Source organism: Etheostoma cragini, chromosome 10, assembly GCF_013103735.1.
Source record: "Etheostoma cragini isolate CJK2018 chromosome 10, CSU_Ecrag_1.0, whole genome shotgun sequence".
NCBI lineage: Eukaryota > Metazoa > Chordata > Actinopteri > Perciformes > Percidae > Etheostoma > Etheostoma cragini.
This window is the reverse complement of record NC_048416.1, coordinates 16677018-16700879: the sequence shown is the minus strand read 5'-3', so window position 1 is coordinate 16700879 and position 23862 is coordinate 16677018. Positions and strand designations below refer to the sequence as shown.

At 39.5% G+C, this 23862-nt stretch overlaps 1 protein-coding gene across 1 annotated transcript; it reads right to left on the bottom strand.

The window, feature by feature from the left end:
- Nucleotides 1-2900: 2900 nt before the first annotated feature.
- On the bottom strand, nt 2901-22211 carry LOC117952066 (neuronal acetylcholine receptor subunit alpha-3-like). Its single transcript, XM_034884149.1, has 7 exons — nt 21950-22211; nt 8712-8851; nt 8561-8605; nt 8353-8462; nt 7983-8190; nt 5940-6956; nt 2901-4570 (listed from the first exon to the last, which is right to left on the bottom strand). Exons 1-7 carry the CDS (start codon nt 22005-22007, stop codon nt 4445-4447), a joined length of 1704 nt encoding a protein of 567 aa, XP_034740040.1. The 5' UTR covers nt 22008-22211; the 3' UTR covers nt 2901-4444.
- Between the last annotated feature and the right edge of the window lie 1651 nt (nt 22212-23862).

Genomic DNA, 23862 nt, shown 5'->3' with positions numbered 1-23862 from the left:
CTGGCTTAATAATATATTATCCCTCAATTTAGCACCCAGCGCTTTGCTGTGCTCTGCTTTGCTCCGGCTGTCACAAAGTAGATGAAGTCCAGTCATTCAAGATAGATCAAAATAGCAAACTTACACCATTACAAATTTAAATCAAAGTGGCTGAAGCTTTCTACTAGCAACTGATTGCTCTGTCTTACTCAAATTATATCATAAGTGGTTTCCAGAAATGTCTGCGTTTAGGAGGATTGGGAGCGTTAGCATGGATCAGATTTGAACAGAAAAAAGTGTTACAAAAAGATTACTGTTTAATTACATGTTAAAGGTTTGAAGGTCAACTCTATAAATGTATGGAGAGCCATGGAGGAAAATTGCATGGGTCACACAATAATGGTCCAAATATAGCTGAAGTAGCTGGTTCTCTGGCTAATCTCTTCATTCTGATTTGACCCTGTCAGGCAGCCGACTGAGACTGATGGGATACTATATGTGGCTGTTGTACTGCGTCTGCTGCTGCATCTCCATATTCATAACTAGACTGCGTGATCCACCCCATAATCCGCATGTAGCAATATCCATGCTGCTGAGTGCACATATGCACACTGTCATTCCAACAATCTGTTTCTCCCTCTCACTTCCTCAGGTGACAAGTGTAATCTTTCTTTTCCCCTCTTGAACACACACACACAAACACAAACACACACACACACACACACACCCACACACATTTTTACACACAGAAATGCACACACTCATTCAGTATTCAGTATAGGTCAAGGTGGACCAATTCAAAGCCAGAGCCAGACTCCAATTTGGCTGGAGGGGGAAAGGACTGTATCTTTACCACTCTCAACTTTCTGTGTGTGTGTGTGTGTGTGTGTGTGTCAGTGCTGACAGGCACATTCAGACTCACCCATGACCTTTGGGGAAAGAGGGATAAGTCAGAGAAAGCGGGGAGCTTCAAAAGAAAAATGCTTTGCTGTGCTTTTGCTTTGGAGACGCAGTTTTGGCCACTTCCCCAACATGCATTAGTATGTTTGATTGTGTGTCCATTGTGTGTTTCTTCAGGTAGCACAGCAAAACTGTACAGTTCACCCTAAAACTGCTGCAGTGATTAAGTGTCTTTACTAGTTAAAGACTGACGCAGTTGTCAATTTCCCGTCCAGCACCCACATCGTTTAAATAGCAAAGGCACCTGCACCAGTCTTTGCGCCCATGGGCGTGCTGGTCTTACAAGGAGGTGTGTTCACGTGAATTCTTGGCATCTTCAGGGAGCGGGAAGTGATCACGCCATTGACTAACAAAAACCTGTTCTAAAGTCAATAGCGCAGCATTTCATTGCTATTTTAACAGCAAATGTTAGTAATAATTAGTCAAATGTGCCTTGGCTTATGCACAGCGTGCACACTGCGCTTGTTACACAGACAGAGGGAAGCGCAGATGCACACAAACATGCAAAAGATTACAAATAAAAAAATACGGTGCAAATCTGCCCTCATAATAGCAAAGCCAAGGTACAAACGTGCCTGGCTTTTAAGGGAATGGGAAATGACACTCTGATTGGTTTAATGCATGTTACGCCCAAAACACACCTACAAATTAATGAAGACACTAAGTACAACCCTTTTCAACCATGCGCCTGGCGTATGAATACTTGTTTCCACCAAAAAACTAGCAAAAGTGGATTTGGACACGCCCTAAACGCACCTGCGCCATTTGCTTCACGCCGTGCGCTTACATTGTTAAAATAGGGCCCTTTATTTATTTGTTTCAAAACAACACAAAAAGCTTGTTTAGAGCTTCACAATTTAGAAGGACAAAACTAAAATAAAATGTTAATTAAGTAAATAATAATACTTATACAATTTAAAAATCTATTTAATTAGAATAAATAGAAGATTTCTTTTCTTACATATGGGTGCTGCAAGTTTAGTCTTTAGTCTAAAATAGATTTAATAAAGACAATTTATCTCTCACCCATCCTCTGATCCTGTGCACTCCTCCCCAAGATCTAACTCTTTGGTCCTAATATCTTTCTCTTTTTCAGTCACCCCGAACAAACAATTTGAATTATACATAATACATAATAATGACCAACTGCCTGCTGCAAGTGTACTCTTGTAATTACGAGTCCCAGCTGCAGAAGCTGGTGGTCAAATGTCTTGCTCAAAGATGTATTATGTGTGAGTGACTAAACAACATACATTCAATTCCTCACATATTTATTCAAGGGATTTCCCAGTCACAAAGTGTTTGACTGTTAGTTGGTCACTGGTGCTTGCTGTTGGTAAAACTTTCACTTTAGACAAAAACAAAAACAATCACCAAGACTGTTATTTAAGGAGAAGTAAACACCAGAATCATGTGTCACTGACAGATATTTGGCTCTTGTGCTGTTGGCTATAACTAACACATCCAGAAGTGAAAGAAGTCCACAACGGAAGTCTGTACAGCAAAAATATGCTCTTTTTGGTTATATTTTCAAATAGAATGTAATGCTATACATGCTTACCAACAAAAGCTCAACAAAAAGTGTGTCTTCTGCTGTAGGCGAACAATAATAAATTCCAATTCATTATAAACACATTGTTGAATTGTGCCTCAATATTATACTACATAAACTCAATAATTATGCATTTGACCAGACCTGCCCTGAGTTGGTATATATCAGGGAACATTCAATTCAAGTAGAGTACCGTTTTACCTTTGATTGTATGCTATGCTACTAAGACGGTTCCTATGAAGCCTTCACACTGATAAATCTGTTGCAATATCCTTTGCAAAAGAGGTTAGCTGCTTTTGAAATGTTAAGAGGCAGGGTTCATTTTGGGCAAGGTGACTACAGTATAGTAGGAAACTGAAGCATCAAGGGAAGCCTTCACAATTACAGGGAGAAGATAGCAACTTGCACACAAAGTTTGAGTCCAGGACCTTCTTTATTATTAAATAACATGAGACTGTTTGGCTTTTTATCTTTTTAAAAGTTTAATCTACGTTTCAAAGAGATTCTATACATTGCAGGTTTGCAGTGAAGTTGTGAATTCATGTGCGATGCATAATTATTGTACGTAAGGCCTTTAAACACCAACTCCAAAATTGTTGCACGTTTAATAATAAATGCAACTTCACATTGTGTCAATCATGTTCAAACACCGAATCCAAAACCTTCGGCGTTCATTAGTTTTTGGAACAGGTATATTTTTTTCGCATCCCTCAAAAGCCTTTTTAGAGATGTTTGACCTCTCAGAGACACCCAAACATGCAAAATATCATCATCCAAAATGGCATCTGATAAACTGATTGACATCTTCCAATGCAAAGTACTTGATGATAAAGTAAAGAATAGAAAGAAGCAGAATTTAAAGAGTTGTGGCAGGTGATTGTAGAACAGCTTGGAATCAAACCTAAGGATGAAAGATTAGAACACAATTAAGCTCTAGGCAGTTAATAATAGCTTATTGATATTGTAATTCATTAATTGGCCCTGTACGAGCGCTATTCATTGCACCCATATTTATGTAATAACACACATCAGTGTGCAAGGTTTCTGTGCGTAATAATTTATATAGGATGACCCCATACAAAAAACATGAACTTGGTGTGCAAAGGCCGGTTTAGTGTGAGCATGTGGAAAAGAAGTTGTGTGTACAGCCATGACATCCTTCTCAGAGGCCATGCATAACTCTTTCATATTTTACAAACGTATGTACAGGTAACAGCCATCAGATTAACTTCCCATCACAACATCAAACTTATTACTAATAGCTGTCACTATTTGTCTTTAACACAGAAATGATATACTGCATTTCTCAAAATGGTGTTGTCCTTATTGCACTGGCCTACAACGACAAAGTCCTACTGCAAAACTCACAAACCTTTTCAGTTATTCCTTCCTATTGTCCATTTTGCTAGGAGCAATTACAATGATTACTTTAATAATGACCTGACATTGTAACATATTGTATAAGACTCCACAATAGCAATGATTTTTTTAGAAAAACACAGAATGGAAGTGCAGAAAAGAACAAACTAATTTTAAGAAATAAACTGTAGGCAGGGGCAGGTCAAAATATTTCTGAGGAGAGGAGAAAAACTGAGAAAGGGAAAGAGAAAGGAGAGCAGATGCGATGATCATGTCAGATAATAACACTGATGGAGAGGAAGAGACTGGGTAACAGCATTACGTGCACATTGAGAGGGCAAGGCAAAGATGAAATGGGGAAATCAGGGTAAGTCATGTGAGGAAACAGATGAGAGCTAGAAGTGATGTCCCAGAGAAGAGCATGAGACTGAGAGAGGAGAGACAGAACGCCAGAAAAGGGAAGAGAAGACAGTTCAGTGTTTGATGTGAAAAAGCTGCAGGAGGGATAATTCCCAAAGTAGTTCAAGTGGGAGAAATTGACAGACAGAAGTAGACAAAAAAGAGGGAGAAATGGACAGGACAAAGAAGAGTTTCTCATTGAAAGAAGCTAATGAGTGGCTGTAGGAAGAGTCCCACTGTTCCCAGCACACACACTGTCACAAAAACCCACAGGAAGATCCTGTCGATGACCATGGCAACGTACTTCCAGTCGTCCTCCACCTGAGAAAAGGAAAGAAATTTAGGTGTGTATAAGTAAGAAAAAATACAAAACATCTACGGCACACAAACACATAAGCAGTAGCACTTTCCTTCTGACCTTTGCTTAATGGTAATCGTGAAATGTGATGTGATGTTACTGTGTCCACACTACAGCTGTAGGTCTAAAATGCGTGTGTGTGTGTGTGTGTGTGTGTGTGTGTGTGTGTGTGTGTGCTTATCTGAGGTTCTGTGTTTATGTGTAAAAGAGGCTGACAGAGTATCCCTTGATCAGTCAGGTGTGGATAATAGGATCATGGCTGCACTGACCATAATGCCATTGTGTCCTATAGTAGAAGCTATTCTGCATGCATCAAAGAAAAATCCCAGCTTTGCGAAGAAAAGATGGAGCTGAAGTAACAAACATATCAGGGCCATCCACAGTGTGCATGAGGCAAATTCAAAGCTCTCCATCTGTAATGCACAAGCAGCTTTACACTCCCTTTATAGTGCTGTGTAAATGGTTTTATACATCTTTTACTAAGCTAGGTAGAAATTCACACACTGCAGAGGTAACACACATACAGCATAGCTTTACTGTGTTGTGTACATTGTGGGGAATGACTGTGCACACCAATCTTTGAACAAAACTCTGGTCCCCACAAGGTTAACCATTTATTTTAGGGCATTAGGACTAGGTGAAGTTTAAGAAGTCACACAACCTCTGTGATGGCCCTCTAGCTCTGCCAGGTCATGTCTTTTCCTTATCTCATGCTTGTGTCTTCCCTTACTGCAGCTCCTGGTAGTCAGATTAATTAGTTCTACTGGGTGAACGCAGAAATACATTATTTCTCTTACACCTTTTCTGGCTCTGCACCACATCTCCCTTTTATTTACCCCACACACAATACCACACACATTCACTCACAAACAACACGTATCTACTGAATAATCCTTTCACACAATTAATCAGTGCATTTGACTATGTTTGTGAAGTAAAAATAAACTCAATTTCACCACCACAATCGTGTGTATTTATTTCCTTTTTTTGCCTATTAGCCGGGTTATAGCACCCACAGTGAACAAACACAATTCAGTACATATCCACATAAATATAGTTAGAGGTTATGTTTGTGTCTTTCTCTATATGTTTATATTTGTAGTTGCAATTTATGACTCTATCTATAACTTTGCGTCGATGGTCAAGATGCAGCAAAGATGTCAAGATAACATTGTGACTCTGTTGTTAGTGGCAGTAAAATATATTATTTACTGATATAATAAAGTTTGACTGCTAACAATATAGTGCCACACAGATATGTACAAAAATAGTACTAAGTATTGTTTTATTATGCAGTTATCGTTTCAACAAAGACAACTCAAGCTTTTGTACCTCTTTAGCTTTGTTGCGAGTCCTCATGTTCTCTGCGATGTACTTCACGCTCTCTATGGCCTGCTTGATCTCTGGAGACACCACGGAGAAGGCAACAACTGCATTGACAGCCGAAGGGGCATTTAACGGCCTTGGCACCTTGGGCAACTCTGACTCCTGGGGCACCTGGGTCTGAGGTGCCTGTGAGGGGGGAGGAGGAGGAGGAGGAGGAGGAGGAGGAGGCACCATTGGGGGAGGGACCGGAGTCGGTACCTCCTTGCCTCTGTAGGGGCACCTCCTGCTCATATCCCGGTTCATGTCACGGTTCATCTCACCATACTCCACACAATTCATGGAGCTGCCAGCTGAGGCGGCCCCTCCTACTCCTGTGCAACCATCCAGCGGTGCACACGCCACACCCCCAGTTATACCCCCAACACTCACACTTCCTGAGCCACTTCCATCTCCTATGCTGTTCTTTCTCTTTGTGTTTCCCCCGCTGATCCCTCCTGTAATACTGGCGGGGGGGGAGCAGCCCTGGTCGATAGGCCGCCTCATCAGCATCACCCTGGGCAGCACCCCGAGGAACACAGACCTCACCCAGTCCGGCATAGTGTGAGTCATAGGGGTGCGGTAGTGGACATTTAGCACAAAGACAGTGATGACGATGCTGAGTGTGACAAAAATCATGGTGAAGAGGAGGTACTCGCCGATCAGAGGGATGACAAGTGATGTCGAAGGTATGGTCTCAGTGATGACCAGCAGAAACACAGTGAGGGAGAGGAGGACGGAGATACACAAGGTGACCTTCTCGCCGCAGTCAGACGGGAGGTAGAAGACCAGCACTGTGAGGAAGGAGATGAGGAGGCAGGGGATGATAAGGTTGATGGTGTAGAAGAGAGGCAAGCGGCGGATGTAGAAGGAGTAGGTGATGTCCGGGTAGATCTCCTCGCAGCAGTTGTACTTGATGTCATGCTTGTATCCTGGTGCGTCGATGATCTCCCACTCTCCACTTTCCCAGAAGTCTTTCAGGTTCACCTGATGAAATGCAAATAGTAAGTCAAAAGAAGTAATTCTGAGGGGAAAATGTTTTAAAACCAACAGCATTTGTGTGAAAATGAATAAAAGTCAGTTTAAAGAGACAAAAGAAGAGGCGGTTCAAACATTGCCACTTGTAAATTGTGACACATTACTAAATCTTTCGTGGCATGAAAGGATAAAATGATTTAATAGAACTTGCTCCCATTTTGTCTTACAAGATGGCATGAGCAAATAAAAGGGTAATTGTGACTCAGTACTGAAACCTCCCTTGTAATATGAACTAAAGACCTCTTTAAAAAACCTCACTGGAGACATGCTACGTACCAGCCTGCTTCAAGTCCTCCACCATATATCTTATATCCGTTATATATCTGTTTAGTTCATATTAATGTTAATACAGAAATATTTAACAGGGATAACGGGACCACTTGGGGGTCCTTATGGTTGCAGTGGAATCACCAAATGATTGTTAAAGTGTAGAAGTTTAAAAAAAAGTTTAAATGTAAAATGAATCCAAAATATGAGCATATATAAATCTGCCTATTAGTGAGAAAAAAAAACCATTATTGAGTAACATAGTACCTAAGGTAGCCATCCACAGGTACAGTGAATCCAAAGGATTGGTTGACATTAAAACATGATTTTTAAAATCATGTCAACAATTAATGTTTTAATAATTTAGTATCCTATGCACTAAACAGGTATGTATACAATCTTTATGTGGACCTGCATGTTATTGCACACCAAGTTTAATATGCAACTTCATTTTTACACAATATGGGGGGTTCCTGCTGCAAAATGTTGAAGACCCCTGGTTTAATATGTTTCTTGTGTTTTATGTATGCACCAACCACCAAGGCAAATTCCTTGTAAGTGTAACTTACTTTGGCAATAAACCTACAGTATACTGATTCTAACTAATATAAATAAAATATTGTGTTGAAAACATGCCATTTAGAATAAATTTGCGTGACTCCTAGATAACCAGGATTTCTCCCATAAGACCCAGAGACGATCTCTGACCTTTGAGCCAATGAGCACCAGGTCAATCTTGGCCTTGTCGTATGTCCAGGAGCCAAACTTCATAGAGCAGTTCTGGTAGTCAAAGGGGAAGTAAGTAATGTCCATGGGGCAGGAAGATTTGAAAATAGCTGGAGGAATCCAGGTGATGGTGCCATCAAACTTCAGCAGAGCCTTGGTCTTGTCTTCCACAAGGAAGTCACCTACAGCACTGCAAGAGATGTAAGTACCATTTTACTTAAAGGCCCTTACAATATTTAACACAAAAGATCAGAAGATGAAGAGCATGAGTACATAAAATTAGCATGTGTACAAAGAAGAGTAAAGAAAATATGAAAAAGTTCTTCTTTTGCATTTGGGCACAAAAACTTACTTGTTGTACAAAACAATGTCTGGCCTCCAAATTTTATTGGATGGAACTCGTATGAACTCAATCCCATCATAGTCAACAGGGGCCCATTTCAGTTTGTAGTCGTTCCACACCTAAAAGACGGACAAAACTTAGCATGAGTAAAAAGCCTGATAGAAAAATAAATAATGTCATCATTAATGACATTACATTAAGGATAAATGTCACTCACGTGTCTCAGCCACAGATTGGTTTCCATAATCTGATTCACCTCATCCTGTCAAGACAAAAGGGTGAATTAGTACCAAGAGAAAAGGATGTTTTTATGAAACATATGATTTCTTTGTTTAGAGACAACCAGCTGTTCATTATCCACTTCTTACCACTTTGACCAGTTGAGACATGGACACCTCAAACTCCACTGTGACTGGATCTGATACATTCTCCACTGGCCGTATAAACTGGTTGTACCTCCTGAACAACCTCCGAAATAATCTGTCCTCCCCCTTCGATGAAAAACAGCCTGACAATAGAAGAAGAAAAAACTGTGTAACTCTTAAATACATGGTTGAGTTTTCAAACGTTCCTACATACCTTGGGTCTTTAGAGACGCAGCAATTATATAACATGGATCAAGAACATTTAGAGGAATTGAGAGAAGAGAAAACATAGCAGTGGGGAATCATCAATCACATGCAGAGGTGAATTAAGTTGTAGTTTCCTTACTGAGCACATAATCTCAGACTGTACTGAATTATATTCATGAAGTCCCAATTTTGCTCTAGAATTATTTTTTTTTACAGCAAAATCTTAATTTTACTTCTTCTGAAGTGTACTTTAGGGTATTTGGGAAATCCTGAATGAAGATGTTAAAGGTCAGTTAAACCAGTCATACATGTAAAATATGTACAAGTTAATATATATGTTCATAATATTAACAGTAATAAATTACAATGTGTGCCGTTCAAGATGTTCTTTCAATGGATTTAACAATTTTTTACAAAAGCCATCTATGGGGACCCCACTAGATTTGCCATTTGTCATTGCAGTTCTGTAGTTAGCCATAGTAAAATTGGAAATAAAAATGATTCTGCCACACAGTCTCCAGAGTTCTTAATGCCTTAGTAAGTACACTACATCAGGCTTAGTGTTCATGATTTTTCATGCTTGCCTGTGGTTCACATTGATGGTCAAAAGTTGGTAATTGTCATTTTACATTTGCTGTGGTCACAAAGGTGAACAAGTGTTGGCGTCGGGGAGCTGCTTAAGTCAAAAAGTGTAAAGTAAAGTAATTTAGAGTTGACTTAAAGTGAGCGACTTAAAATTATTAGTGTCTGCTAAAGAAAAAGATAGAGATGGTTGCTCTCATATGAAGGGGTAATTTCACCAGGGAGCCTTTAGAAATGTTTCACTCTTTCAAAAAATATTGAGAAATAGAAAAGTAAGGAAGGAAACAGTCACAATGAATCCACATCATTTTAAGAACAACTTTAACATGTTTCCACTATCTTCACTTTCACATTGTAGCCACTACAGACAGACGAATAAACCTATATATAAACCTATAAACTTCTGTGTCTAGATTTGACTGAGGGTAGTAGGAAGATTTTAGTTTGATTCAGATTAAATCACCCTTTAAGTGTTTAATTAATGTCTCTTTATTCTGGATGGGGGTGAAGGCTGTGAGAGATTTTAGTGCGTTTGGTAGATTGTAGAGGTGTTTATATGGCCTGTTTACAGAGGGACGACAAAGCCTGCAAGCTTTTAGGAAATCTCCAAACACAAGATGCTTTAAGCATTGGTTTGCCATTGGCCAGTTTTAGTCTGAAGAAGTCTGTGTGTGCTTGCAGGCTTTGTAAGTCTGGACTGAAGGTTATATTGTGGAAAACCGCCACAAGTGGTGCCTGGGATGGCTTATAGTCCCACGCCTGTCCAAGCAGAAAATGTTGCCTCACTTGGGACTGCACACACTCTCACCACCCGCCTGTCAGAAACACTGAGCCAGTGGCTTCAATTATTTATATCTTGCAGTACATTATCATAGAAAAACATGGAAATTAAAACAATCTCTTTTCCTTTACCTTCCTTTGTGTCTTCATTAGGAGTATACGTTTATGAAAATGTCACGATTCGACTCTACTTGTAAATTTATTTACTTTTACCATTAGTAAACATACATACATACATGTATGTATGTATGTATGTATGTGTGTATGAATGTATGTATGTACTGTGTATATATATATATATATATAGTATATTCATATTCATGTGGATTTGTTTGTTATTTGTTATTTTAACAACTGTTATTGTGTATATGTAAGTGGTGTGTGATGTCTGTAAGCTAATGGGAACTTGAATTTCCCCTTGGGGATAAATAATCTATCTATCTATAATGGAATTGCAGTAGATATACAAATTTAAAAAATGAATTGATTTTTTGAATTTAATGACTCAATGTTGAATTGGTAGAACTTGAATTGCAATTAAAATACAAATCAATTTCTTTGCATACCCCTAGTCTTCCTCCCAGTTTTCCTGTGTCATGTCCCTTTCTCTGTTAGCTTTTTCTTGTGGGTAGCTGGTACGTTTGACCATTTCCATGTCACAACTCGTGGCATGTAACATTCTAGAGATTGAGGAGAATATGCTTCCCCAAAATGGCAAATGGGTCACAGCCCATACACAACAAATAGCCACATTTACTGAAAAGGCAGAAGTGCTTTGTTTGGCAACAACTAAATAAAACATGGGTACTTTGATGGTGCACTCTTTCTGTGTGAGTCAGCTAACTTTCTACAAACCAGCTGCTTGTATAACAGTTTCTTACTTTTGTTTCTTACTTTACTCTTCATCATCGTTAAAGATCATCTCTTAAACTGCTAATATTATGCTAATTTTCAGGTTCATAATTGTATTTAAAGGTCATATCAGAATAGGTTTATGTGGGTGAATTTAAAAAAAAAAACCATATTTTTGTTGTACTACACATTGCTGCAACTCCTCTTCTCACCCTGTGTGTTGAGCTCTCACGCTTTGATTCCATCTTTGTTGGGAGTGTCACATAAGGAGTGTAGCTAGGTCAGCACTACAAGCCAGTCAGAAGCAGTGCATGAGGGTATGCAATGCTAGCAGCTAAGCAAGCATTATAACGTGTGTTACAAAGTGGAAGTAAACGTCACGGAAGTAAAGGCTGGCCTACAATAGGGCTGTTTGGAGCAGTTTGTGAACAATGTTTTCTGTTGGAGATGGTGAGTCTCTTTGGAGGACTTTGGGCTTTTTCAATTTGTAAACCTACAGCATGCACAAAAATATATATAACACAATAATGGAACAGGGAAAAGCCAAAAAGCATAATATGAGCACTTCAATAAACCAAGGCCATGTCTTAACTTAACCTTGTACAAGGAGAAACATTAAAATTGTGTAGATTAGGAACGAAAAGATTAGCCTGTCATATTTCACAACTAAGCTAGCACTGTCAGACTTTAGTATTAGTAATGTGCATGTCTTCCACTGACAAAAGACAACGCATTCGCATACCTTAGATAAAAATTGACTTTCAGTAGGATAGTACTTTAATTAGACATCTTTCTTTTTAGGCCCCTACAGTATATGCTGAAATGTTATTTCAAATTTGGTCCATACAGTGAAGTCATAAAGCCATTCATCCATCGGGAGTACCCATAGATAAATATCTTGCAGACATCTCAGGTTACGGTCTGTCTGGTTTTTCATTTTAGGAGAGTTGTTCATTTGCTCATGTTCACAAGATCAGACTTGCCGAAGACGGGGAAATAAAAATGTAATTTAAGTTCATCCCTTGTTAGTTTGTTAGCATCTAAATCTGAAGCATGTTAAGCAAGGTTACAGAAACACAGTGACCATCCCCTAGGATGTTTACCTTTTAGAGGTTTCAACTTAATTTTAATTTATCCTCACAGGGGGTTTGCACAACTCAGGGGTAGACCTAGCTGACTGAGCTAAAATATTCAAAAACACTCACAACACTTACATAATCACAACATCTGGTGCACATGAAAAACAATGACCAAAACACAGATATGCCTCTGGACAATGTTTAGCACCACATAACAATGAACACAATGCTAAAGAATATGCAACAATGTATTCCTATATTAAACTTTTCATAACTTTATCCCTCCCTCTCTCAAGTTCATCTGGAGCACACACTGCGAGGTGCAGACTAGTGGAGACATGAGCTATGCTTGAAGTCCACTGGTGAAATTATGAATGTAAATGAAAATCAGGACGCAAAGCCTTTCCCTATCATGTTTATTCCATCAAACTAACATCAATCTAACCACCCTGATGAAGGCAATGTAACCAGAACCATTTGGGGGTTTTATCTTACGTTACTGTTGTTAGTCTCATTCTAACAGGCAGAATTATCCTAAGATGTTAACTAACTTAGATAATTATAACCTTTTAGATCTAGTTCTCTGTGGGTATGAATTTGTATTATACTAAAGTGGCTTCAAAACTCTCAAGAAGTTTTCTGAGGTCACTGGAGTTGAGTCTTAAAGCTTAATGAAAAGGCCTCTCTCCTGAGACATTTGTGTAATTTCAGCTCTTGGTACCTACCTTTCAAACTGCCCACTGCTCCCTAATTCACTGCACTCACAGAAAGTTGCTTAAGCCTCTAATTGAACGAGGGAAAACCAGGGCAATTATAATCAGTCAATTAATTGGACCTTTTGTTCACTGTGACAAAAGAAAATGAAGACAATTTTTTTTCTCTGTTGGCCAGTCACCAATTCCCTTCTTTGCTCTGCTATTGAAGATCTTAAGTCGACTTAATTCAAAGAAAATTAATTATAACCTTTGCCCTTTCACCTTAGTTAATTCTGTGCACACAAACACACACACACCTCACTGCACTCATGTACAGCAATTAGCATAAAGGTTTAATTTGTGTGGCACAGAGAGCATTTATGAGTTAGCATGTTAAATTAACAGAAAGTTAGCAAGTAAAAGTTAAAATCAAGAGCATTATATTATATTTTCAACATAATAGGTTCATAAAGATTTGATTTATTACACTTAGATGATGTATATTTCATAACAAGGCCAACATGTCTCGCACACGTGCACAAGGACAAAAGACTAAGAATCTAAGAAACCTTCTAGCAGTCCATGCAGTAGTTAAAACATCTCACTTGAAACAACAAAACCTCATGGTTGCATGAGAAAAAGATGATCACCAAAGTCATAAAGATACATAATCTGGGGTCCATGAATCTGTACAAAATGTTATAGCAATGTGGTGGACTGCTCAACATTGCTAAAACCCCGTTGCAAGCTACCAACATAATGTGTCAGTTCACTTGTCTCAAGCTTTAGAAGAAAGTTGTTAATCATTGTACACAGAACTGTCTTTAACTGTGATGATGAAAACCACATTAAATCAGCTTGAAAGTTTATTTTACCGGACATGCATTCCTTCCCTCTTCTGCCTTTGTAATTTGGTAACAAAGTGATGAGGCTTTGTTCTGACGTGGATGAAGCCAGTCAAGCAGTCATACATGTCACCCTTAAATAAACACATTGATTTAGGATAAGCAAGCCAAACATGAGTTTGTCCCCATCTCTTGTGGCTCCATGAGCTCAAAGCTGCAGAAAGAGCTGTGGCCTGTTGTAGGCTCTTTGATCAGGCATGTGCTTAACAGGATGAGCCTAGGAGCAAGTGGTAGACACTTTGAACTTATTACCCTCCAATAATACACTGCTGACAGTGTGTGAGTGCATGGAAAAAAGATACAAAGAGAGAGAAACAGCGAAGAGAAGAGATAAGAATAAAGTGACAGCAAGAAGAAGCAGAGAACAGCTAGATAGCGTGTTTTCGCTCTCCAGAGTTTTTGATGGCCTTACTGTGACATACTGAGTGACGCATAAGGATTTTACACTGATTATTGTATGTACTGTGACGCATAAGGATTTTACAGTGATTATTGTATGTACTGTGACCATCCTATTAAGCAATACGGTGCATCTTTTTGTATTCATGTATGAGGGCTCGCCTATAATGTACATACATGAAACTGTGTGTGCCCCTATGTGTACGCACATGTTCCTATTTATGTACAGTATGTCCATTCACCTTTGATGGGACTCACTCTGAAGAGCATATGATTTTTTCACCAATGCATGAAATTCAATGGATCCTTGCCTTCATGCTTTCATCTGAGAAGATGTGGGAGTTTTGAGGTCAGATTCTCTGAGTATAAGATACTGTCAGTATAAAAACAAGGGAATTTCTCCAAATGTAAATATGTTCTAATAGGAAAACATCTATCACAACATGACAACATATTTGAGTAGCCCAGTCCCATAGAATGTATTCTATAAACACTCACAGAATAAAACCTAGGCAGGTGGAACATTTAATGCTGATATCAGGCTACGCATCAGGCTAATAATGGCCATACTTGACAAGTGTGGGGTGTTGGAAAGGAAAAACAATACATTTATATTGTGTGGTTAAATTTTAGCATAAAACTTCCCTCACATTCACTCTTACATTAACTCAAGATCAAAAGAGATGACACCAAGTTAACACAGTCAACACAAGCCCCTGTGAAATTTCCCTAAAAAATAAAAGAGATAAACAAAGAATTCAGATGCTGTTAGTTAACCTCATCCATTGAATTCATCCACAGCATTGATGAATAATATGAGCAGATAGAAACATAGCCAGGCAGCCCAGCAGGCAAACGTGGATGTGAGGTAAAAAGAAGTGAGAGGTTAATAAGGACTCAATATTTAGAGAAAAGGTGAATGACAGATTCAACAATGTGTTTCCATGGGGCCCATTATCAGCATTAACAGCTGGGATTACCATGTGTTACTATATATTTGTTTATTGAAGTAACTACATGTGTTCACATTTCTAGAAGTTATTGCAGCAGGAGCTACAAATGCACTGCTGCAACCCTCCATATGGGAGCTGTCTATGTCTTCAGAGGGAGGTTGTGGTGGTTCTGGACGGTGCAGCTGTCGCAGCTGCAGATACTAGAGTAATCAGAGCTAATGTCGGATTATCTCCCCTGCAGTGATGCTGGAGAAGGCCTGTTGATCATGTATGCCAGCAGCCTTGAGTGAATCAGTATTGAGTAAAGGTTTTGAAAACGTCTGTGCTTCTGTGGCCCAACTCCATAACAAATCTTGTATCTTTCCCCCATATTTCCAAACCACTGGGAAAACATGTCTTTTCTATAACATACGTCTTACTTTCAACACAATAGGTAACTCTGGTGTCAAGAGATAAACTACATAAAAGATTTAGCAAAATGACAATATATTCCTGGACGTTCAAGCAACGCTGATATAAACTATTCAATCCCTTCACATAGAGCACTGTTTTTCCATTCTAGGTCAAGGAACCAAGAGAAACATCTCGTGTTTTTTGTAGCAAACTGAACCCCTACTTCCCAATCATGGTTAGGGAGTTTGTTGGAACCTGGAAGAACTTTGAATAATATAGGTGAGCAATCGGTGAGGGCTACATCACTCAGCAAGTGGGCAACATGGCAAAGCCCAACCTACTGATAGGGATGGATGAAGTTTGGCTAATTTCAGGTATCAGTGTGCTTTAAACACCTCAAAGATCAAGTACAAACCAAACTGAGAATTTAACGAGATGACTGCAAACTACCAAAATACAACACACTCTAGAAAATGGCAAAAACGGAGGATAGAAAGATACCTGAAACACAAGATTCACGATGGGAAACTAATAACGATATGCATTACTGACTGTTGTATGGACCTATGAGAAGGAGAGCTTGTCTCTTGTCTGTTAATTAACCATCAGCATTTAAAGTTGTTGAACCACGACTTCTGTTTTAGTATCAAGACAACAAACGAATAACGACACATTTTGAAGGCCTAATTTATGTGATAACAACTTGGGGTAACTAGATATAGCAATAAATAATGCCATGACATGCGAGAGCCTTCATTGAGTGTTACCAGCTTGAAGGACATAAAGTCCTTAGGACACACAGGAAAACAAATGGATTTAAAACAACTAATGAAAGGAAAGACTGAGGCCATTCAAGAGAATATTTAAACAGGTAAGGAGGAGAAGAAAAGTGGGTGCCTAATGCTCAAACATCCCTGTCGTCCATCTGCGGCATCTTGTGTTATGCTCAACCTTTTCTCTAGCTTCCTACTTCTCACCCTTTCTCCCTCCATCCTAAAGCTTGTCTCAGTTCATCTCCAGCACCGAAGACATGGAAGTCCCAGAGGAAACAGACAGCAGGGCTGTCTGAAGGAGAATGTCTGTGTATGTTGAAAGGGGAGTACGATGGTTTAAGCCAATCCATAGGGGGTAGAATAAGTCGGCTGCCTCTGCCTGTGGTGGTTACACCGAGTGTGTTTGTGTGTGTGTGCGTGTGTGTGTGTGTGTGTGTGTGTGTGTGTGTGTGTGTGTGTGTGTGTGTGTGTGTGTGTGTGTGTGTGTGGGATAGGGGTTTGTTGCAATAATCCCACGACAATCGCGTTAAGAGGATCCTCAAGCCACCACACACTCCTTAAGCCACACGCACAGTAACATACACACTGATTGGCTGTCATACTTTAATGCAACTGCATTGCTTCTGGGAGAGTAACCATGTTGCTGTTTGGTGGTTCCAAGCTCAGAGAAGCATTTAAGTCTGGAAGAGGAGCAAATATGCTTGATGATGCTGCAATGCAAGCAGACAACGCCACATAAGCAGACTTAGATAGAAGCCACTGGAGCTTAATATAAACCATTTTGAATGCTGGGCGAAAAAAGAACGTTTGATCGTTGGCCACACGACAACTCCATTGTGAAGACTCAGTTGTGGGGACTTTTTTTTCATTGGAGTATTTTTTTAATTATTATCAGTGCACTGCATGTAATGCTCTTTTGATAAGAACTTGTTTAAAAAGGCAGATCCTCTTTTGGTTCGTCAGGATTGCACAATGTAGTGATTGTAACAATTCACGTGAATTCAACCACTCACAGTGAATTTGGGGCGACACAAAATTTTGACCAATCACCACAACCTTTCCGCAAATTTGACCAGTAACCAGAGTTTCACGCAACTTCAACCAATCCCGTAAGTACCACGTGCCAGACATTGTATCAGTATGTGAGTCTGACTTTACATTTGTCCGTTGCCAAATTTTTTTCCTTGTTTTTGATATTTGAAGACAAGATGTGTGTGAATCGCATCTCACATTTACCAATAAAACGTACAGTGAAAGACCATCTAAATGATTTCAGACCGTCCTGCCAACGTGTATACATTTTAACAATGTGAGCTGTAATGTTCTTTTTCACTCTAAAGTCGCTGAAAGCTACTGCTGCTTAAATCTTGTCGGCTCTCTGAAGCAGGGCGGGGCTGCTGGTCAGTTCCACAACACGACTGGCAAGCGCACACACACAAAGACACATGGTGGATGCAGGAAAAACCGGAGATGAGACGTACAGGATGACCAAAACTGAGGACAGCTACACTCGTTATTGTAAGTGCAATGATAAATTAAAGTCAAATAAGTACTTTATCAAACCGTATGAATGTCCCAGCCCCAGATAGGAATATTAACTAACAAGCCACTGACAGACATGTTTGTATTTGATTCATTCAATATAAATAACTAAAAAAATATACAAAAAAAATAATTTAAAACTTGTTTTTGCAATTTTTACTGTCTCTCGCAACTTTATTGCAACAAAAATATAAAAGACATTGCAACTTTTATTGCAATTCTTAACAAAAGCTCCCTCAAATTCAGGTTTTTTTTACCTCAACCATAATAAAAAAAAGCCCGCGAAATCCTGGAGGGACTGCTCTTTACACTGTCGACACGCAGCTGCAGTCTATTAAAAACCACTGTAATATAAAAGGTCAAGCCTGAAACGTAATGTGGATCAGATCAGTATAATGCAAGCATGGCTGGACAATTCTTTCAGATATTTCTGCTGGAGAGGCTGCAGGCTGTGGGGAAATTCATTATGCAATTTGACTCATTTTAATCATTCAATCTCAGCCTTTCTGAAATTATCCCTTCCTCAAATATGATGTTCTACCCTGCAATAATCACACAGGCTGTGACTTAATTTTGAATGCAACAACTCCAATTAACAGCCCCATGCTGTATACAGATTTCCCTCTCCTTACCTCCTAGCTACTCCAGCCAGATTCGACTAAAATATCTCAATCCCGGGGTTTGCAGAATCAGCTTTCCCCCAGTTATCCTTGATGGCATGAGACAATACCTTCTGTAGCCTGATAATCGGACCCCCACTGGGAGTTTGTGTGTGTGTGTCTGTGTGTGTGTGTGTGTGTGCGTGTGCGTGCGTGTGTGTCAATGTGTTTTTTAAGGCACTTATCTGCATACACAACCCCTGTACAGAATCATATTAAAGCCCAGATAGTCAATGAGGGATTGAGGGAAGAAAAGGAAGGGTGGAGGTAAGCTGGAAGACAGAGTGGTGGTTAAAGTAAGGTGGGGGCAAAATACTTCTGTTTTTTGGGGTTTTCCATCCAAATAGTTAAAGTTAACCACCTCTAACAAACAAGAGCACAGTTGATTTCCTCTCACTTGAGCAAAATCTGCACTAGTGTGGAGAGCATTGATACTGTCATCCCTTCACGGCACAATTTCTTGTTCCTTTTGAAAATCTCCCAGTTCAAGGGCGAAGCGACAAAGCAGTTAGCTGTAGCAAATCTCTCTAGCTGTAGAGAATGGCATAGTGAATAAGAGACTCCATCCCACGTGTCATACAGTGACACATCCCTTTCCCTTTACTCTGAGTCTGCATCAGGTTACAGGACGTGTGCAGCCAGTGTCTTTCACATGTTGTCTGGAGCATTACAACACAAAGGTACTTAGTGTGCTCCAGGCAACACATCTGGGACAAACTCACTGCTGCCATCTGGGGTGATTCAACCTAAATCCAGAAAATGTTCTCCTCCCACATTTTGTTCAAAGCACACTGTCTTTCTCAGGAAAAAAATCTATTTTGTATGGGACAAACCCGCAGAGACTTTTAGTATGAAAGATGGAAAATGGAAAACACAGTAACTAAACATCTGGTCAAAATTGAGTTTAAGACCTGAATATGACTTTGTGTCTGTCTTAATATATAAAAAATAGAATGCCATTGAAATGAACAACTTTCAGTAAAAACAGCTTAAGTGAAAGCTAGGTGGTGAGATAGCCCAGGCTGTCCTTTATTTAAGGCAGTGCCCTACTGGCTGTAGTGATTATGACCAGTGAACTTAGTATAAAACCTTGAAAAACGAAGGACTAGTCGTTTTGGTGCTGAAACTTAACTTCACGTTTCCCTTACAGCAATCTTTTGTTGGCTAGACTTTACTGTCACATTAACCTAATGGTGACAGCTAGTGAAATGCTGAGTGGCTAGTAGCTTTTGGTAAACCACTAGAAACAGTGGCTGGTGAACAAAAAAGTTTGTCAAGCCCTGTTTGTGTACAAAATCACAGGAACCCGTCGATACGAATTCGTTGGATAGCCACAGCAAGCCTGAGGCCCTGTTTACACGTACAAGGTTATTTTAAAAATGGAGACATTTACATTTGTTAGTGCCCTGTGTTTACATGCAAACAGAGAATTCGCCTCTGAAAACAAGTCTTTCTAAAAACTCCGGCCAGAGTGGGGATTTTGGAAATCTTTGTTTGCATGTAAACTTAGACAAACGGAGGTTTAGGCATCCAATTGTTGCTGCTGTTGCAATTTTTGGGATTCTGACGTGGGCTTGAGCTTCTCGTTACACTGCCACCTACAGGTACGGCATGCTCTTGACGGCTTAGACGGCATATGTATAGACATATGTGCACAATGTTATTTTTGAAAACAGAGAGATTGAAATGTCTGTTTATGAAAATAGCTGTCCACGTGTAAACGTAGTCTAAGCTAAAGAAAACACTTACATACCCTGATTTTTTTTCATCTAATTGAAAAACAGAAATCTAATAAACAGACAATTCAGTTTGTTAATCCACAGCCACTTAAATGAGGCAGTAATGTTCAAGAACAAAATCCCCTGCTAATAGTAACTAAAAGGACAGGCAGAGATATGTTTTATTCCTGGAATTCCTGGATTTTTGTGGGGCAATATATACATTCAAGTTTTAGCAACAGCAATTCAAAGAAAAAGACTGACTGACAGGTGTTAAGGTGCAACACCTGCAGTGAACACATAGAACAAAAAACTACATATTACCACTTTAAAGCAATTTATTTTATCTTCCTTATAGATAGATACCCATTGTGCTCCCTTCGCTGAAGACGATTCCCCAAGCAACCTGTGTCTATGTACTCTTTGTGGTTGTGAATAAGATGAAATTCAGGATTAAAATAACTACTCAGTAACATGTGAACGGAGCATTAAAGCATTTTACAATGCATTGTTCTGCTCTGGGTCCCCTGGGAGCCACTCAAGGACCCGACTTCAAAATCCTTTTTTAACACACATGAATGCAGCCTTACATGAGCCAGACACAGCAGAACAAAATATATGTAGACGGATTTTCAGAAAAGAAGAGAAAAAGTTGATGATAGAAAGATAAACAAAATACAGACAGTGATCCAGCTGTGATTTAATGTCGCTACAGATATTAAATCAAACCACACAGGAAATGAGAGTCTTGCAAGTACATGATCGCTGTAGCATCAACATCTATATGTGCTTTTGTCCTTCAAGTATCACTGACAACCATCCACATACTTAAATGTCCTTAAGCAAGACACTGAACCCCAACAGCTCCATAGCATCTGGCCTCTAGTAAACCCTGACCTCTGGGCTCAGTGGATGGAGAGAGCCAGCAACATCTGGGGGATCCAGGAATGAAATTAACATTGGCATTCATAGAGCTGCTGCAACATATGTCATTCATGTGGCGCATGTTTTGTGTATGTATGGCTGCTTCTCAGTAGCTCCAATGGGTGAAGCGTCCGCTTTAATGAGACATGTCATGATCACAGATCATCATATCCAAAAGGAAACTAAACCCTAAGTCCATTCCTGCAATTTAACAGTGATGGCACAAGTTTCTGTAGAATATATGATATTATAATTAACAGGCACGTGGGGTTGGTTGAGCAAGAACATAACTAAGAATGGAGAAAAAATATATATTAGTTCCCCCCTTCTGAGGTAGAGCCTGTCTTTTGATAGAGCAGCAAAGGTGCACTTAAAACGGGGGGGGGGGATTATTGAAGATAAGCTCTTGATTTTCTGCTTTCAGTTCTGCGCTCCTGAGCTTTCAACGACTTAATAATTCAAGAAGAGTGTTGAATATGTTGTACACAAACTGCCAGTTGCAGCAGTTAAACGTATTCATCATCACGCTTAAGTTTCGTTTGTAACCATGTTTACGCTTTGTCAATCAATTTAGTCGGTTGGGCAAAAGCCCTGTTTGTTTTACGGATGGCACGGTGCGCAAAGGGGAGGTAACTTGGGGGGTGGCTAAATTTAATTTAAAAGCAATATATTGAGAAAATGTCACATGAGCTCTAAATAAGGTCATGGTACTCCTAAAATAACTAGTATCATGCTACTTTTTGTGAGCTCAGCATTGACTTACGGCGCGCTGTGTCTTACCTTGCGCTGCGAGGAGCACCAGAAGGAGTGCGGTTGTCAGTTTCCTGGAGAAATTCATTGATACATCGGCGATTGACGACGCTTTCTGCGGATGAAAATGATGCTGATGACTGAAGTATTGTTAGTAACGCATTACAGACGTATCTGAAGCCTTATGATTCGAGATAATTTTTTCTTTGCGCTCCCGAGTGTGGAGATGTTGGACTCGTGGTGCGCTCTCCCGACATGAACAACTTCTGCACGTCCCGCCTTCCCCCTCTCCCCTCCCTTGTCCCTGCGCGCCTCTCACAACACCCTCTCACCCAGGGACCAAACCTAGCGACCTGACTCACAGTGACTCAGAGATGATAGGCTAAGTTTGGAATAATAAAATTGGTTTTCAAATATGGCTCTAATACATCCAGTGCCACTGCATGTCCATTTTAACATTGAATCTAATATATAATCTGTCTGATTGAATAAGAAAGTGTAAAACTAAAATACAAACTAAAGAATTATCCCCACTTCTACTCAATATAATTCTGTCGAGTAAGATCCAGCAAACAACACAAGCAAGTGCGCGCGCTCACACAAACACACACACTCACACACATACACACACACACACACACACACACACACAGTGAGATCACTTATTTTCACTGTTGAGCTGTAAATGACCTATTTAGTCACTTAATTGATTTTATACGCAGAACAATGCACAAGCAGCTCAAAGCATTAGTTGCTCTACAATCTTGAGTCTTGAAGGCTGCAGTCTGCCCAATTCAAACAATGGAAAGATATTAATGCATAGCACCAGCATGTAAAATCGCACGGTTAAACATGCAAGTCAAGAATAATATCATCTTTAAAAGAAAACATGCAGAAGTTGTTGGTTTTACACACTGAAGAAAACATAACAATGAGTATATTTAACATTTTTAATCTGTAGTTTTGTTCTGCGCTATGCTTCGAGTTTGGGGAGTAAAACATAAAAATCTTTCAACTGGACATGTTTTTATCCTATGATTGAGAACAGCATACAGATATGCATCCAAAGTACCTTCTGTGTGTTTGTCCAACTTCCTTAACTTGAAAGAAAATCAATGCTTGCAGTGTAGTGATGTGTAATAATGCAACAAATGACAGGAAGGACAGATAGTAATAATTCATAAAACTGTGTGCTTGTGTGCAGGAGTGTATGTGTGTATACATGTTTTAGTATTCAGCTACATATGATGTACTCGTGCCACATATTAACTCCTCTAAACCCACTTACCTTAAAACTACTACTATATATAACAAGTTTGAACTCCTACATGAACACACTTGCATCACTGTGGACATGCACTGACATACATAAACACCAGGAAAGATAGTTGGAAAACGAAATATAAAGAGACTAAGCTAGTAGTTCAGAGAGATTGTAGCAATGTTTAACTGTGTTGATTAAATGCCTCTCATGGGCCAGAAACAGCTTTCAAAAGAACATTAGAGAGAGAAAAGAAAAAGAAAAGCTAAAGTTGTGTTTTATTGGGAAAGAATAGATGAAAAAGATATGGATAAAAGAAACATAGAGAGAGATTGATACAGAGAGGGCATGGAAAACTAAAGACATCTGGACAGCTAAGAGAGAGAGAGAGAGAGAGAGAGAGAGAAAGAGAAAGATAGCATGAAATGTTAAAGAATTGACACAGTATGGTAAGGGAGTGTCACAAAAAGAAAATAGGAAAAACAAGGATGCAACTTGGCTGCTTGATGTGCTTCAGTGTGACAGATCCAGTGGATCTATCTGCAGATTTTTTGATTCGGCGAGATGTTAAGAAATGCTGAGTAAGAGTCTCCTCCCATCAGTAAAGACTGGGGAGAGACAGGAAATCCTGTTTTTTTCTTTTTTTTATAGCGTGTGGTCTAGACCTACACTCTATCTGTTA